Here is a 19,023-nt window from a genome sequence, read left to right as displayed (position 1 = left end):
GCAAAACACAAGCAAAATGTTCTTACACTCAAATCATCGAGTGCTACTTCGTCTTCATAGTTGCAACGTAGGCTACACTGCTCTTCATATCACATGGCCGCCATTTAAAATTGTCATAAGGTTACGAAAACATTACTGTATTCAATACTAAAAATAATCATTGTATGTATTTCAAAACTTTATTTTTAATATTTAAATTTCAACATGGAAAAAAAATGTTTGTGCACTACAGCATATCTTTACGTAACCTATAAAAGTATTTTCCAATTATCCGGCAAAATCAGTTATCTGGCACTGGCTTTGTCCCACAGTTGCCACTTTTCCTCTTCGTCTTATTCACTTCCAGAAGAAAGTAAAATCCAGACAATTTCTCACATCACTGTGGTAATGTGGTGGTGTACTATCCTGCTGAAAGTAACACACTTCATTGAAAAACAGATCATTAATAGCTGGAATGATGTTTTTTGCAGCATTCTTAAGTAGCAGCACCTGTGACAATTGCTTCAAAGAAAGATGAGCCTATCATTCCTCTGGAAGACAGACTGCATCACACTGTTAACTGCTCACTCTTCCATTACGTATGGATTTTCATTAGTCCAGTATGAACAGTTATGTTAGTTAATAGTACTATTAAGTTTAAAACTGGTTTCATTAGACTAAACAATTAAATCTTGAAAATTTTCCCTTTCATTGCAATAACCACTTAGAAAACTGAAATCACCTATCTCGATTATCCTCGTTCATTGCATGAAGCAATCTTAAAATGTATGCCTTCCACCTCTAATGCCGCAAAATGTGATGGACACTGGATTTTCAGATGTTAGTCTCACGAAAACATTGCCTTATAGAATTTTTTGAGGATTGTTGAATGTCTGTAACACTGTCACAAAACTATCATTGTTAATATTTATGTTCTCAGTCTTCTGCAACGTCCCTCTACATTTTGCACTGTTCCATCAACCTCAAACTTGTCACATAATCTTGCAGTTGTTCTTGCAACCTTGATAATCCTAATTTAATTCTTCACTGTCATATCTCACATTCTCTGTTTTCCTTTAGCACTTAAGAATTCACTCATGTGGCTCAAATGATAAATGCAGCTCTGCCATTTTTGTTTACATTGCTATGATGTCGTACAGCAGAATTGTTACTACGAAACAAAAGAATTTACTTTCAGGTTTCACATTACCATCTAAAATTATCATCACTATAGCTTAATTTTTATTTGTGACATTAACATTAACATTCAAATATTGGAACACAGTGTATATTAGTAGAATTCTTGTTTTAATATATATTCAATCTTAAATTCCTCTTTTCATGATTTAAATTATTTCATATTATGGTTTTGTTATTTGATTAATCAATGAGTAAAATATGTAGTTGATATGATCTGTTTCAGTCTCCTGTGCGTACACTATGGTCAATAGTTCCAGAGAGACTACAGTGGACAGTGTTGCTAATTATTATAATTGGCTGGGGAGGTCTATTTGTTCTCACCAAGTGGTCTCTAGGGCTGCGGCCGACTCTTTCTCGTAAACACAAGCGGCAGTTTCTGGAGATGAGAGAACACGTGGAAAAAGTAGTAAAGGCAAAAAAGGTAATTCCATTTTCTATGATAGTTTTGTATAAGTCCTGATTAAGTCACGTCAAAGAAACAAAAATATGTAATTCAGAAGGTGACACCAATAGCTGTTGGCATTTCAAATTGTATACTTACGCTGTTAACTTAATAGTATTAAAATTTCTTCTCTCTTACCTGATTTGCATTCTGTCAAAACTTATTCTCTTATGTTCCCCATACACACAGTCCAGCTGCATTTCCGAACTGTGACAGATCTGGCCTTCAGTTAAGATTGTGACATACACACACAGGAGGTTGACAGGTTTAGACCTGCAGTTCAATAAGAATGACGCGAAACTGTGTATGTCCGTATATCCACAGATTGTACCTGCAGATCGAAACTTTCAGCTTAATAAAAATTTTGGCTTTTAACAATGAGTGATCACACATTTAGTAGTAGATTTATTGATTTACTGTATATTGGCAGTTACCCATTTTGTGGAACATTTAAGTCTGAAGCATATAGCAACAGAAAACTAAAGTTACAAGCATATGAAAAATTGGTGACCTGTTGCAAGACTGTAGACAATGGAGCCTCTGTAAATACAGTTAAAAAGAAAATTAATAACATTTGCAATGCTTTTCGTAATGAACATGATTTTATTTCAGTTACAGTTCTTGTACAATTGGGTCTAAATAAATATTTGTATAATGCACAGTGTAGTTTTCAATACTTACTTTCATATACTTCGCCTTCAGAGCTTTATACAGGGTGTCTATTCAACTTTTAGGATCTAAATTATACAGATGATAGAGGACTCTAAACTGAGTATTTAGATATAAGGAACCAGTGGTCGGAAATAGATATTTTGGATGCCACGAGATCTTGAAAATGTATGTGAGGGACGTTTTCTGTAAGCTGCTTAAATGTTCATAACAACTGTCTGGTGCTTCCATGGTGATATTTGTTATTGCTTACAAAATTTGATGTGTCATTGTAATGCATGTATTGAGACAGGTGGTCGCCACTTTGAACAAGTGCTCTGAGCTCTAAGTTGTTGCTATGTGTATGTTGTTTTGAAAATAAAACCTTAAATATCTTGTTGCTTGCAAGTGAATGTGGTTGTAACACTGTCCACTTCACATCCATGATCACCTGGGCAACAGATTCTTACCTGCCTGCCTCATTGTACAACAGACATCTGGGATATTTAAAAGAGTGGAGCAAAATATCATACATTGTTCTGGATGTATCAAGGCAGGTGATGACCACTTTGAACAGTTGCTATGAGATGTAAGTTGTTTATGTGTGTAAAAAATTAAAGCGACTTGCAAAAATATTCTTCAAACTTATTACTTGTTCAAGACCTTTTAGCTCCTGAAATGTGCATTTCCGACCACTGGTTCCTGATGTCAAAATGCTCAGTTTAGAGTCCTCTACCATCTGTATAATTTTCACCCTAAAGGTTGGAGACATCCTGTATAAAAAATGACATATTTCTGGAATGATTTTTCCAAATGCTTGTGGAGAGATGACTGCAGAACATTTTAAATCTTCAAATGAACAGTCAGTTGCTAAATATCTTAACGTCACTACTAATCTTTCACGTGCACTGATTGCACTTCCCATTATTGTATTTTTTCTCTGAATATAAGATTTGATCGTTTTCAATAATTTTCCGAAACACTATTCATCCATTCTTAAATATTTTTCCAAATCTTCACAGCTAGTATTTTGCAGACATTCCAGAAGCTTCATGTGTGATAAATTTTTACGATTTAACAACCCCTCTTTCCTCCACAGCTATTTTCCATTTTCTTTTGATGCTCAGCACATAGAGCTGAAAAACCAGGGTTCGAATCCCGCTCCACCGATCCTTCATCATAATATCACGCAGAATTCCTGCACGGAAATATATGTACTTCAGTACATCGCAATAATATGAAAAATATAAGGTTAAGAACAAAGTTTCTGATGTTGAAGGAACCAGTTCATGTTCAACAGATTAAAAGATTCGTATGTAGTATGCGTGAAATAAATATAATTGTTGGTAATTGTAAATGTTAAAATTTCATTCATAAAAAGATCTTGACACAGTGCAGTTCCACTTCAAAAATAAGACATGCTTTTAATGAATAATAGTCACTATTAAATAGTGTTATTTGATGATAGAATAAAGTCTCATTATATCAATAAGTTGTTTAATATTGAAGTGAAACTGAGAAGGAACGCTTACGCTCTTTGTTATTCAAGTGTCCTGTTTTGTCTTAGTTTTTAAAGCAAATTTTGTAAAGTATTGTTTTTTTAAATTTGTAAATCTGGTCACCCTAAGTTAGTCACTAGTACAATCAAGAATGCAATTATGAAAATGGAAAGTTTTTATGGAAGTATTCACCTTTATATATTTCAAATATAGTTTCTAGGTTTGTCACAAACACCTGTCAGATCTGTAAAACAATGGCATATCACACTGTACTACAGTATTATCATACTCTGCCACATGTTCTTAGCAAACTGTTGTAGCACTTTTAAATTGTTATTTTGTTGTATAAAAATTAATTACACTCACTTTTGTAACTTTTTACAAGAGGTAATAATCACATATACTCATTATTATTTGGCTTGATGGAAGTTTAACTTCTTTTTCCATTTTTGTAATCGAATAAATATATTGTTTAGGTTACTATAGCACTACAACTTGCCACATTGAAGCAAAACTCTTACAGAATTAAAATAGATGTGGCATATTTTAAATATAACTCTTGTGTACAGTCTTCCTTGTTTTTGACATACAAATTTATTTCGAACAGTTCTGCAAACACTGCACACCTCCAGTGTTGTCACCAATTCTCGTAGAATATCTATATGGATTGTTAATCACTTGAGAATGAGAATTTGCTTCTTGTATGTTGCAGCAACAGCTTTACCGTGAGTACTTGGAACAGAGTGTGGGTGATCACGACTTGTGAAGGAGTCAAGATACTTCGCCTTGGAAGACCATGACTATTTCACAATGCATGAATGAAGTTTTTTATTAAAGAAAATTTCAGAATTGATAATTGCCTTGGTGGGAATAGCTTTGCATTTTCCCTGGCAGCTATGAACTTTATGGCATTTAGATTGCATATTGTTTCCTATTTTATTAATGTCTGGTAATATAAACTATTTTTATTATAAGCAAGACTGCTGAGTGTAAAACATTTCTTTCTCAGGGAATCAAACTGAAATATTCCAGAAAAACAATATGAAATTGTACATTTTGAGCTTGTTGAGTCTGTTAGGTAATGTACAGATGGACTACAGTTGTTTCTGTCGACAACAATCCACGTTTACTGCTGTTCATATTTAAGTATGATTAAGGTAATTGCAAATTAAGAAGCATAATTTTAAATAATTATATTTCACTTCTATTAAACTTTCCAGTAGACTGTGGTGGCATAATTTCCTGTGGTATAATTTTTTATAAAATAAAAACTTATATTTATTCTTAAGAAATGCAATTAAAGTGCTCTGTAATCTCTTTTAATTAGTATGTATTAGACATTAGAAGCATTGAGGTAGACATGAGTTTTGCAACTCCAATGAAATGTTTTAAAAGAAAATGTGTTGTAAACAGAGAATACATATTCACTATAATTTATAATCAATCATGTTACAAATAATTTAGGTAGCTAAGTTGTGTTTACAAATTAAATCGTGTTGATAAAAGAAATTATCTGCTGTATTATCTTAAATGTAAATTTCTCAGAAATCACTAAAGACGGGAAATGATAGTTGAGATTAGTATATTTCTACCAATTGAAACCAATGAAGTGGACTATGCTGTGCAGTTAAAACCACCATTTTCATGTTTCTATTAAGAACGTGCGTGTGAAACTATGGAGAATATACTTGATCATGACAGTTGGAATTTTGTTTAATGTGGTACAGAATTCATGCAATTGTGCTGTGTTGAGAAGTTGGAAGTAGTTGTTTGTTCCATTACGTTTTATGTATCTTTTTCATATAGAGTTACCACCAAGATTGTGTATGAATTATATTTATTATTTGTTAAAACTCTCTGCACTTACTTTGGACACTATTTTATGAAGCCAATGTTGAATTCATTAACCCTAGCACTACTAAGCTTCGATCTGTCACGTGGATGGCTAAGGGGGGCAAAAATTGCCCGCGCTTTGTTTTGATTTTTTAATAGACTAAGAATTACTTTACTATGTTACTACACGATTTTCTATATCAGGAACATTAAAAAAAGACACACATATAAGTATTTATGAAAATAGTCTTATAAAAACGTATATTTCTCACATAGGCTAATGCTTTGGATATTTAAACTTCAGACTTTTCTGTACTAAGTAATGAACAAAACATTATTTTAATATTTAGCTTACTACACAATTGTCTATATCAGGAACATTCTAAAAGACACATACAGTATATGAGTTTTTGAAAATAGTCTTATAAAAACGTATATTTCTCATATAGACTAATGCTTTGACTTTTTAAACTTCAGGCTTTTCTGTACTAAGTAATCAACAAAACTATTGTAGACCACAAATAACAAAACTAAAAATCAAAGTCACAAATTGCTCAATTGTCAATAGTTTTTTTTTCACTCACTTTCACTTTCATTTTCACAATTGGTGCATATGATTGTTTTTGCAGAATGAGTGGAACAAACATATTTACAGCACCTGCAGCAAACTATAGACACTTTTGTCATTTTGTCTTTTTCCCTTTTAGAGCTTTTTGTCTTCAAGCAGAGATGACATCTTCCTCGTGAATACGATGCACCAGAAGGAACAACTACACTAGTACTGGGAAGCGTTTTCCCTAGAACACTTTCTATTGCAGAGATGATAGGCTTTTGCAAACCTATAATATTCTTGGCTCTCTCTTCCACAACTGGCCTAAGTAGTTGTTGGCCCAACTCTAGCATATAGAGCCTTCTTACATTATGCTTCTTCTTATTCCAGTCGGGGTTGTTTTTCATGAAAATTGTTCCACCATTGAGACATGCAATATCTATCAAGGTGAAAAATATAGATAGTGGCCACCTTCTAGTCCCCCGCTTCACAGAGTGATGCCGCGTCATTTGATCAATGCTGTCTATACCTCCTTTTGTTTCATTATAGTATAGATTAACATCTGTTTTCTTTTTCTCTGTCGACTCATCCACTTTTCTATCATTATGTTGTGTGGATAGAAGTAGGAGATTCTTAGTGGGCTTGAGTCTGGTGATGTATGAAACCAAGGTAACTGGTGCCTTGCCTGTTTTCGGGTCTGTGAATAAGAATCTAGAGGAATATAGCTCTCGACCCTGCGTCTTCTTTAGCTCTTCCGGTATGTGCTTTCTGTTACTCTTCAATGTCCCCACCAAAGTCAGCTTGTCATCATTGTAAAGTTCCTCCGCTAGCTCGATGGATGTATAATAACGATCCGTTGTTACATTTCTTCCGGTTCCTTCCAGCGGCTTTACTAGGCGTCTAACAACTGCCTTTGCACTCCGTTCCTCGGCGGGTCGCTCGTCCTTTCCTGCATAGACCTCCATTTTCAGAATGTACCGGGTGTGTGCATCCGATAACATCCTAATCAATATGCCATATTTGCCTGGCTTGTCTTTCATAAAGACTTTAAATGGACATCTTCCTCGAAAGAGCGAGAGCATTTCGTCGATTGTTAGATGTGCACTAGGTATGTAATATTTTACAAACAATTCGTCAATTTTATAGAAAACTTCACGAATGGGGCAAAACTTATCTTGCTTTCGTCTTTCAGTTCTTGTTTGCTTATCATCAAATCTAATCAAGGACAGAAGTTCTCCAAATCGAATACGACTCATTGTAGCTGTGTAGATGTTCTTGCCCAGTACTTTTCCCCATAAATCATCAATTGGCAGTTCACTGTCATTATTTGCACCCATGAGTATCAAAATACCAATGAAGGCATATAATTCTTCTGTGTATGTAAGTTTTAGATTCCTAATACTAGCTTCTTCGTTAGTATGATGCACAATAATGTTCACTATTTCAGGAGTTATAAACTTTTTGAAAGATTCTGACGCATTAGAGGTCAAACCTTCATTTGTCAAACCTTCATGGAAACTCACTATATTCTGTACTGACCTGCGGACTTGCCTTGGAGGTGCAGTAGTATATTCCCTACCACTTCTTGCTATAACAGCGATGTTAGAAGTAGAAGCGTGCTGCTGATCAGGGGATGAACTTCGCGAACTTGAGTCACTTTCAATTTCTCTGTGATATTCAGTGTCACTGTCGTATGTCACAACATTATCATCTTCTTCTGGTTCACTTGCATCATCTATATTATCTTCATTTACCATAGCTGTCACCTCTTTTTCTGTGAGAAAACTCCGAGACATTTTGACACTGATTATTACGAGACATTTCACACAACTAATTTCCAACTGTTCCAGTTTGAATAACAAGACAGTTATTACTTTAAAAGCAACAATGACAACATAATTTGAATTAAATTTGTATATCCAGTGGTACCAACAATCAAACAATGTATATTAGTCTGATTATTGATCAATATTTTCAGACAGAAAAATTGTCACACCCATGTCTAAGGGGGGGCAAAAATTGCCCGCACTATAAATGAAGATGGTAGGCAGATTTAAATAAATCATAAAAATTATAAGTCCATGTCATTATATACTTGAGATATTAATCTACAACTACCTACAATCTTGTTTCTTCAGGTCAACAATTACATATTCTACACAAATAAAACAAATAGTGCGGGCAATTTTTGCCCCCCCTTAGCAGTGCTAGGGTTAAGAAATATAAATTATCACAATATGTATTATCACCACCATCATCCAGTTAAGAATATAGGTAGAAATTGATCCATTTCAACATTTGTGTAACTATTAAAGAATTCAGAGGTATTTCTGGTCATCATCGTCATCATCATCATCATCATCATCATCATCATCATCATCATCATCATCATCATCATCATCATGTTCTTCACGTGTTAGACCCTAGTGGATCCGTTACTGTCTCATGCCAGCGTTTTCGTGGTGTTCCCAAATTTCTCCTTCCTCTTGGTACACAGGCAAGAATTTGTCAGGCCATCTAGTGCAATCCATTCTTTCAACATGTTTCTTCCACTGAAGTCTATATTGTTGAACAAACTGAACCATAGGATCTATTTTTGGTTCTTTCAATATGTCTTCATTTTTACGGTGTTCGAGCAATGAACATTCCACTGTCTGTCTCATAAATCTCATTTCAGCTACTGTCAGCCTTTTCTCATGAACTTTTTTGATTGTCCATGCTTCACTGCCATATGCTTCACTGCCATAAGTTAGAACTGGTCGAGCCAGTGTTTTATAGACTTTTAGCCTCTATGTTTTTGAACTTGGGAGGATTTGAAGACAGTGTTGATTACTCCAGTGATTTTTTATAAATTTAGATATTTTGCTTGCCAAATCTTCATCGGTAATATAAGATAAATTATACCCTAAATAGTTAAATGAATTGACATGTTCAATTACTTTATTATTTATCATTATTTTACTTGGAATTGGATGTTATCCTAAAAATGCTATGATTTTTGTTTTAAATCTGAAGCGATTATTTGTAGATTATAAATGGCTTTTTGTAGATCATCTGTTTTAGTGATCGTTGCCAAACAGTAATGTATCGAGAAGTGTGTTTCGATTAATTTAAATTCCGGTATGATGACTTTGCCTCCAAATGTACAAAATATGGTTCATATATATGATAAATAGAAAAGGAGAAAGATCGCACCTGGTTTATTGAAGTCCAGCTAGTAGTTTCGCGTTCAGTTCTTATGGCAATTTCATTTTCTTGATATAAATTATAAATGAAAAAAATGATTTGATTTGGTTTATTATCATGGCAGAAAATCTCTAAAAGTTTATTTCTGCTAACTTTATCGAATGCCTTTACGAAATCAATAAATGCTAAGTGTGTTTCGATATTAAACTCTCTATGCTTTTCTATTAAAATCTTTATAGTAAAATAGCCATCACAACATGGTCATCTCCCTTTCGGTTGAAAATTTGTGAAAATACATATGCTTATCACAATATACTAGCCAACATTACAAGATATAATTTACACAATTTAAACTAAAATTTTATTTTTGTCAGTTGACTCTTGGTGAAGTGACATTGAAATATTTATTACTCATACTTTAAGGAATATTCATGAATACAAATATTTTTTATCTTTTCTGTTATCTTGTTACAAAAACATGGAGCAACACTGTTTGATTACGGGGGTTAAATACTGCCCAAAGATGGACATTGTCCACAGATTGTTTAGTACTGTCTCGTATCTCAGCCTTTGTTTGGCTTTATTTTTCCTCTTAAAGCACTTTCATTTTCTCATGAACTTACTAATACTAGATGAGAGTGATCATATTTACCGAGCAAGGGAAGTAGACACTAATTGTAAACTTTGCTTTTAAGAACTGTTTAATTAGTACGAAAAAGATTTAGGATTTTGAGTCAGGAAAGACAAAAATCTGATTAAAGAAATAGTACTTGCATAAGTATTGACAAAATGTTTAGTTCATTTCAACTGTATCTTCGCTAAAGAGATAGCAATGATTTACTCAATCTGATTGCATCTTTTAATATTCTTTTTTCCTTCCCCTTTATCCTGCTCTGTCTTAATACATTTATTTTTTTAATAAATTTTCAAATGTGTCATATCTTCAATTCTGCTTTCTAGAGTCTTATGTAATTATTAAATTGTGATTTCTTCTTCGAGCAAATCAATGAATTCATTCATTTATAATTTTATTCCCAAGGGCAGGTTTTCACTGTAACTCAGCATTCTCTTATCTTCCTTATATTCTGCCTTCCTCTTTGTCTCTGCATATGATCCATATATCGTAATGTTGTCTATTATCTGTTACCTTCTTCTGTCACGAACTAACAATAAATATGTTTATTATTTTATAGTTTTTTTTTTTTTTTTTTACTTATGTTGTAAGAATTCTGAGAATATTGACCCAGGAATGTTAGTAAATGATTCATTATCTTTTTTTAACTTGATGAAATGCGAATAGAGTATATTATATGCTATAAATAAGAACATAATTTACGGCCAAAAATCTCATTCTGAAGCTCCTGCTGTAGTAGATACCCACCTTACTGATGAGTTGTCTTCATCTGTACACTACAGTGAATCTTATTTTGCGCCTGTATATTTAGCACAATATCATTGTGGTAGTTTATATACTTAATGTTAGTCAGATCATGAATATTAGACTTCAGATTTTGTGAATCTCTCATATATGTTTATGCTACACAAAAAGTCTGATTTCATTACTATTTTTGACTAGGTCTTCCAGGATAGTTGAAGTATTTAAGTACTGTACTGATAATTCTGCTGGTAGACAGAAGTTTTATGCAGAATATGTCGAATATATTTTATAAAATATCTGTTATTTTTATTATTTCGAAGTACGTATTTCCATTAAAATTTTATAAAATGTACATATTTGCGAAAATTTGACAGTTTCTATGAGAAGTAATACCAGTATACAATGTGAATTGTTATCAGGGCATAATAGAATATACATTGCACTTGCTTACATTTGCCTGATTTTAGCAAAAAATAATTATTTTGTTATTATTTTGTCTCATACTAACAAGAATTTACAAATTTAAGAAATATTATTGTAATGTGTTCGCAGTTGTTACACTGTTTTTTTTTAATATCTCTTATGTTATTAAAACGAGGATTAATAGTAAACATTGTAGTGACTTGAATCAAGAACACTGTTACAAAACTTTCTTTTTACATATGCATGTTTCTCTTTTCTTCTTCGCTTAAGTTATAAAATAGTGTGAATTTGTGCTTATAGAAATCATAAAGCATAGTTATAAATGTTTTATTATACACGAGGGAAAATTATGTAATATGAGGCGATTAATGGACTAAAGTACCAATGTGAAAATGTTTGAAATCGTATTGATATTGACATCACCCATGTAAGTTGGACCAATAACTATTATTTTATATTATTTTTATGACATTGAGTGAACTTATTATTGTGCTACAGTATTGATGTATTCCTTAAGATAGTTTTGTATATTTTGTGTTGGTAATGAGGTATTACCAGATAGTAAATTTTTCAAATTCTTCTCTGGCTGCTTTAGAGTTTTGAAGTATTTTTATATTCGAGACAGTTGAACAATAGTTTCGAGAACAGTATTAGATTTAAACTAATGTATCTCAGTGTTGCTTTTACTTTTGTAAAAATTTAGATTAGTTATGTTACTGGTATTTCAGCAATAGGTATGGTTGCAATGAAATTTATGTTTATGTTTGGCAAATGCAAAAGTAGTGAAATAAACAAAGTGTAGAAATTTTACGATTTCTAAAGCACTTCAGATTCAATTTGCAAATGGAAATTCAGTCTCTTGTTGTCGAATATTCAGAAATGTATAATTTATACCCTTTAAAGAACAGTCTTCAATCTACAGTTCGTTTAAATTATTTTGTTACTATCATGAAAAAAGGACACTAGTCTGCATTGGTGAGGTAAGCTTATGTTTGAATGTAGAGTACGTCTTGGGTTAGTAGTTGAGAAATGAAACAATGGTTAAATTTAGTGACTGAATTATTTGTTGCCAGACATTTTGAAGACCTTGTTTTGATATCTGTGACTGATGTTGAAGGAGTAGAACTTGGATGCATTTTGAGAAAAAGTATTATTTCTTGTAAAAGCCGAGATTGATCAGTTCCTCAGAGTTGCTGCTAGGTGGTGCTAGTGGCCACTTGCTCATCAACCAATTTTATATTCAGCATTTACACATATTACTCATGCATTCGGCAGAGGTTAGTGGCACCTTTTTGGATGTCCCAGACCCCTCTCTCTTCATTTTACATCGCTTTGCCTGATTTTGATTGTACTGTACATATGATTCATATGTGCCGACATTTTGATGGTGTGGATAAACTAACTATGGTTACCAAGCAACATTTACTATATAATAATTGTTGCCCAGCTGTAGACACCACACTTGTGTAGCTCTGATACATAGTTAGAGTGTTACACACACCTTAAGTTTACACACTGACACTATTTGGGCTTATCTTACAGTCCCCTCCCCATGAGTTCCACAGTTCGCGCATGCATGATGTATCCTGTTTATACATTTCGATCTTTTACTTTCAAACGGGATATAATCTGTTACTATACATTGATTAGTTGCTGAGTTATAACTGTTATGGAGTAATACTAATTTCGTAACACCTCAACTCCTGAATGGCACCCCATATGGGACCATTTTCAAAGACGTATTTTACGTCAAAAGTAGGCTTATTCTGATGACTATGAAATAAAACTACTTTATCGCACACTTCATTGCCTTCTGTATTATATTATATCACTTTGCTGGACACCGTAGGATGTTTTCATTATGAGAGTAAAATAAATTGTTATAGAAAATATGTTTTTTTGTTATGGTAATAATTAAAATTATACAGTAACTTGTGTGGTATGGACTATTTTGCACTACTAGTGTGATTTCAGCACTCACCTACATCTCAGACTGAGAATTATTTGTCTTGTGCAAAACAGTTCCACTTTTCACACAAGTCATATAAATAACTATATAGTGCTCTTTATTCATTACATACAATAGATTCTGATTCTGATTCTTTGGGAGCTTAACATTTTAATATTTAGTCTTACAGTAAACATACGGTGATCAGATTCCCTGTAAAAATCCGGGAGTTTTTGGGGGAAAATTTTAGTATACATTTGCCTCACTGACAATAATTATCTTAAAATACTAAAAAGAGCAGATTTCTGTTTGTCGAATGCTCATACTATGTTTACGAAAGGCACTTTTCAGTGGCAATAATGTATTTTGTGTGCACAAGGTTGGAATTTTGGAGGATAAGGGAAATGAAGGTAACCATGTTCTGAAATTGATCCCTTTTTGGAGTTTGGTTCTACATAATGAGAGTTAATATTGTGCAAAATTCTCTTGCTCACATTTAGTAAATGCTTTGTATACATTTTTAAATTTTAATCCTTTGTGTTAAAAGCATTAAACCATAACAATGAATAATTAAACAAATATACCCGCAAAGAGGGCATCTCTTTCTTCTTTAGGTGAATGGAATTATCTGATAAGCCACCATGGGTTTTTGGCAACACTGACCATTGCATTGTGTATTTAACTTTTGTTCAATATACTTCACTTTGCAGTTAACAGACCATAAAAACGAGCAGTTTTATTTAAACATATTAAAGTCAAAATAAGTACAAAAAAATATTTTTTATAAAACATAATCTCCAGAATCCTCTACAATATAACAGCACTGGAGTTAACACTAGCTTACTGGAACGAACATTGAGAGGTGTAAAATACAATGTGATGATAGTTGTTACAAGTGTTCACAAGTTGTTACAAGTTCATTCTTCATTCCTACATTTACAGAAACCTTCAGCAAGATACTTCCCAGTAAACAGTAATGAAACATTATGTGCGTTTTATTGTTTAGAATAGATGGTAATTCAGATAGAGCTGATACTTGTTGTCAGAAGTCGACTTAAACGTGAAGAATTATTTCTTTTAACAACAGTTTTACAAAATTACATCCCAGTGCTGAAGTTGAAAAAAAATTTTTCCTGGAATGCGGCTATTTCAAGAGCCCCTAAATTGTGCTTCATCAGTCATTTGCTGTATTTATACTGGAACTGTGGAACCCTAATATTACTTTTACTGGAACTGCATTCTGACCCAACTACAACACTGACTTTACCATTAGACAAACTCAAATATTTACATATAGGCAATTTAGTTTGTCTTGGGATGACTTTTTGATGGAGACTTTCACAAAAATAACTGATACAGTTAGGACACTTTGAGCGCCATTTCATTAGGACATTAGATTAAAAGACCGGGACTGTTTCACCAAAATTAGGACATCTGGTCACCCTAATACATAGAAACATTGCCCAGTTCACATTTCTGAAGAGCATGGATTTCAATCTGTTGTTATTCTATTTTCAAGTCCTCACATTTCAGTAAATATTCAGAGGATTCTAACTACTTGCTTTTGTAATAGTTTCACACATAAGGTTTTAAAAAACCAGATATAATTTAATGTGACAAAAATACGACATTTTCTCAAAATGTTTAATAACAGTGATGTCTTAAATAAAACAAACACACACCATTTATAAAATATAGCGAAAACTTACTTTTTTGTGTTTCTAATTGTATAGCACCAAACACTGTGCTTAAATGTTTATCTCCCTAATTAATTTATTATGCTTGTAATTACATTGACTATCTTCAATGCACTATCAGTACAAGTAATAATATATTCCAATTGGAGGGACAGTAAATAGAGCACTGCACAGTGTTTCCTAGAGGCATAAAAGCTGGCCAAAAATACTAAAAGCCACTTTAACACTTTTTTTACCAATTTTTTGTACCAACTGAAAGATAATATCATATTAACAATATATCAGGTCTACTTGCTTATCTTAGGACAGTGTTTCTCAACTGATGGCTCCTGTTCAGCTGGGTATACTTGAACAGTGAAGTGGTAGACCCAGTTTTTTTCTCCATAATAAAGGCGCTTAATTTAACACTTTATATATATTATTAGTATTCATTGAATTAATTTGTGCATTAAGTACCGGTATTACAAACATTTTACGATTATGTTCATGACTGTTTAATAGTAACTTTTTAATGGTTGTTACACGTTAAAGTAACTACACTGTTTATTATATTTATTACGGAGGCACTTAACAAATAATAAATTCTAAGTGAGCACGTACACAATACAGATTCAGAAACACTTTTAGCACTTTAGTAGGGTAAAGAATGTTCATTGATCACTGTTACTAGTATTGGTACTGTCCTCCCCTCCGAAAGTTGTGACTGCGCTTGCAGTAGGCCTGAGCCGTCCCTTGTTTGTTTCAGAACTCAATAGGTTTATGACTTCCACATGTAGTATCCTTTTCTTGTATTTTGTTCGGTTCTCTTGGCGGAAAGATTTTATAAAAGGATTAGAGGTGGCAAGGAGTCGATTGAATACATCCCGATTAGTGGCCTCTCTTGAAATCTTTCTGGCATACTGTTCACGAAATTGCTTAAGGTGGTTGTACCTTGGACATTTGTCCAATTGAATGGCAAATTTGCAAAACGACTTAAGTCCACATTTTGGGGGTTTTGAGTTGAGAGCATGATTAAGTTACTATGTGCAAGGGTCATCGTTTAGTAGCAGAATGACTTTAATCCATGACTTTTGTATAGTTTTCCTTAGCAGCAGAATGTACAACGACTTTAGTCCTGGTCTTAATTTGTTTTGCCTGTCAAGTACTGAAGAAACTTACATAATATGTAATTTTAATTATACAATCAGGTGACAAAATGTTTTTTGTCTGTTGTCATTGGTAATTCTTCAGTTGAGAAAATTTATTACGTTTGAAAAACAGCATGAAAATGAAAAGCAATATGTTCAGTAATCGTGCTAAACTTGTAGCTGAAGTAAAAAGTATTGCAAAATGGAGCCAAGTTAAGTACCTAGAGAGAGAGGATTTTCTTGCTGTCACATTTTGACTACATGAAAAATGTATGCTTGCCTAACACCAGTTCAGGATACGTACTACTATCGCTAGCTCACCGTCTCAGTTTTCTCTGTGCACAATATGAAAACTAGTGAAATGTCCTTTTGTGTCTACCATGAGGGACAGGCCAAGAAAAGTCTTAATGAGGTATGTAATTTTCTCCTGCACATTACTTCGATAACTATGTCACATCCAGTATATTAAAGAAATGTCGGGGACAAAATAAGAACAGCCCACTAATCCAATTCTTAATGGAAATAAGTGCTCAGAAACATTTCTTCAACATCATACTTTTCTCCATCAGAGGTCTGTACTCTTGTGATTAAAAATTGTTCAAAATAGTGTTGTTCAACAATTGCAATAAGGTTATTTTATGATTTTGGTATAGGCTAAATACATTTAGTTGAACATGTTTATGTGTCAATAACCTAATAATTATGATGCAGAATTGAAGTTAATTTGCATAAAAAGTTAAGTCCTGAAGATAATTAAATTTTTTACAACCTGAAGAAGAGTACAAAAGTATGAATTTTTATACTAAAAATTTTTCTCTTACATATAAAAAAATATATTGTAACAGTATATGGTTCAGTGAAGTCAAAAACAGTTTTCTTTAATTTTCTCAAAACTACTTCTAGGGACATAAGTCGTTTTGTAAATTCACCATTCAATTGGAAGTAATGCCTCGGAAATAATAGTCGAACCATGAATGTCTATTTTATGTGCAGTGACAGGCATGGGATACAAAGAGTACAGTGAGACAAATGATCTGGCAGTCTCAGTTGCATATTTTTCAAGTTCATTTGTGTTTATTTCAGATCCACAGGATATGGTTTTAAGTATAATTCCACATCTTTGGATGAGATTCCTGTCAATGGCGGTTATTACTGCACTTACTTTATTTTTGCAGCGAATGTTAAATTTTTCGCAATCTATGCAGATTTTCTTACATTTTGAGATTTTCTACGCTTAGACCTACTACTGCTCTCCCCAAACTTTGCCTGTGGTCCTCTTTTCTGTAGACTAGGTTTTATAGGATTTAAATCACATACAAACTCTTTATCTAACCACTGCTCGTTTTTTTTTTTTTTCATCTATCACTCATCCTGTTAGATTTATCGATTCTGCGAAACAAATTAATGCAAAAACGAGAAACATGTCTTTCTAACAATTTAATTTGATCATGGGAGACTTCTAGACCGATTTTTGTAATAAGAAACTGCAATACTACGTCTTTCTGTTTCTTACGACCACTTTTTTACTTCTGTAAAGTATCAAATAATTCTTTCTTTTTGCAACGATACTCCATTCTGAAACTGAAATAAATGACTAAAATTTGTTATTTTGTACTTTTACAACTATTTGATAGCCAAATTGAACATAGTTTTGCTGTAGAGAAGAAATTAACTGATACTGAGAATATTCGTATTTTAGACGATTAATCTGAAATACGCCAATACATATATTTATCTAAATTTTATCAAAAGGGGCAAATATGGGCAATTTTACCTTTCGAGATCATCAAGTAAACATGTCAGACTACACATGCTTGCCTGCATAAAGACCGAACGCAAGGAATCGCAAAATAAAATTTTACATAATATGATTATGATTCCTCAGCGAAGCATAATATATTCAATCATTATAATAATAACGTATTCTCAATTCAGAAATATAACTCTAACAATCCATAATAACATTTACCTGAAAATTAACCACAGAAGTACAAAAAATAATAATTGAAATTCTAATTGAAAAACACACAATCACAACACAGCAAAAACGACACTTCATGCACTACTTTCAAAGGTTCGAATACAACTGCGTAGAATTAGACCTGCTACGAGGGTGGCTGTTTTATGACCGCCAGACCTTGGAGATAGTTGGGGTACATTGCAAACACCATAAAATTAAAAGTGAAAAAATCATTTTTGGCCAGCTTTTGAGCCTCTTGGAAACACTGTGCACTGTATTGAAAGATGTGCAATACTTGTTACCCAAGAGAGCATTATTTTCTTTGCCTGTAAACAATTTTCTTACAATAAGGCACTAGTATTTAAAAGCTTACTTTTCACATATATTCTTAAAAATGCGTTGTATCTCCGATTTAAGCAAGTATTCTTTTGTAATATTATTTTTATTATATCTATAAGATGTACTGTTGGTTCATTAGATTTGACAGCCACATAATAATCGTTTCATGATGGTTAAAGAAAATAATTTTGATAACGAAATTGACACATTTCTTCTTCTTCTTCTTCTTCTTCTAGTGCCATATTCTTAATGAATGTTGGTGATCAGTCACATTGGGTAAAACATCACGTTCTTCAGCTATCAGCTGTTACATATCTTACATGTTAAGAACTAGATTTTGGAATTAAATTCAAAGTAATATGTATAATTTTTCCACCACAACCAGATAAATATAGTGTTCAAAATAAGTGCAAACTATAAAATAATAAAAATTGAAGTATATTTTGAGTTAAGGATTCCAGAAGAAAGTTTTAAGTGTATTCATTTAAGTCATGAATGAATTAGAAAATAAAGTTTTAATTGTGTTTAAATCGTAAATGGATTAAAGAAGAAAATATTAAATATATTTTAAGTCATAATTTATGTAATTCGTAATTATCAGTGAAAGTATGAAGTGAATGAAGTTTCAGTGTGATTCCCTGGAGCCCTTCTCTTCCAGAACATTACAAATAGCTTTTACAGGACTGATGCCTTGTCACTTAATTTGATTCTTGTTGAAGAGTCTGTTGATCTGTTGAACAGTATTATGTGTGCTGTATTACTGTTACTGTGCTGTAGAATATCTTTTTTGGATACAATATATGGATCATGCTTC

At 32.8% G+C, this 19,023-nt stretch overlaps 1 protein-coding gene across 1 annotated transcript in view; it reads left to right on the top strand.

Moving 5' to 3' along the window:
- Positions 1-19,023, top strand: part of LOC138696408 (sarcalumenin-like) — a 178,006-nt gene extending 158,983 nt beyond the window's left edge. Inside the window, exons 11-12 of the mRNA XM_069821346.1 lie at positions 1,403-1,600; positions 4,481-19,023. Coding sequence (XP_069677447.1) covers positions 1,403-1,600; positions 4,481-4,534 — 252 coding nt within the window. The 3' untranslated portion in view covers positions 4,535-19,023. The remainder of the gene's footprint in view (positions 1-1,402; positions 1,601-4,480) is intronic.

The sequence above is a fragment of the Periplaneta americana genome, chromosome 3, assembly GCF_040183065.1.
Source record: "Periplaneta americana isolate PAMFEO1 chromosome 3, P.americana_PAMFEO1_priV1, whole genome shotgun sequence".
Taxonomy (NCBI): Eukaryota; Metazoa; Arthropoda; class Insecta; order Blattodea; family Blattidae; genus Periplaneta; species Periplaneta americana.
This window is presented reverse-complemented; position numbering and strand designations above follow the sequence as displayed.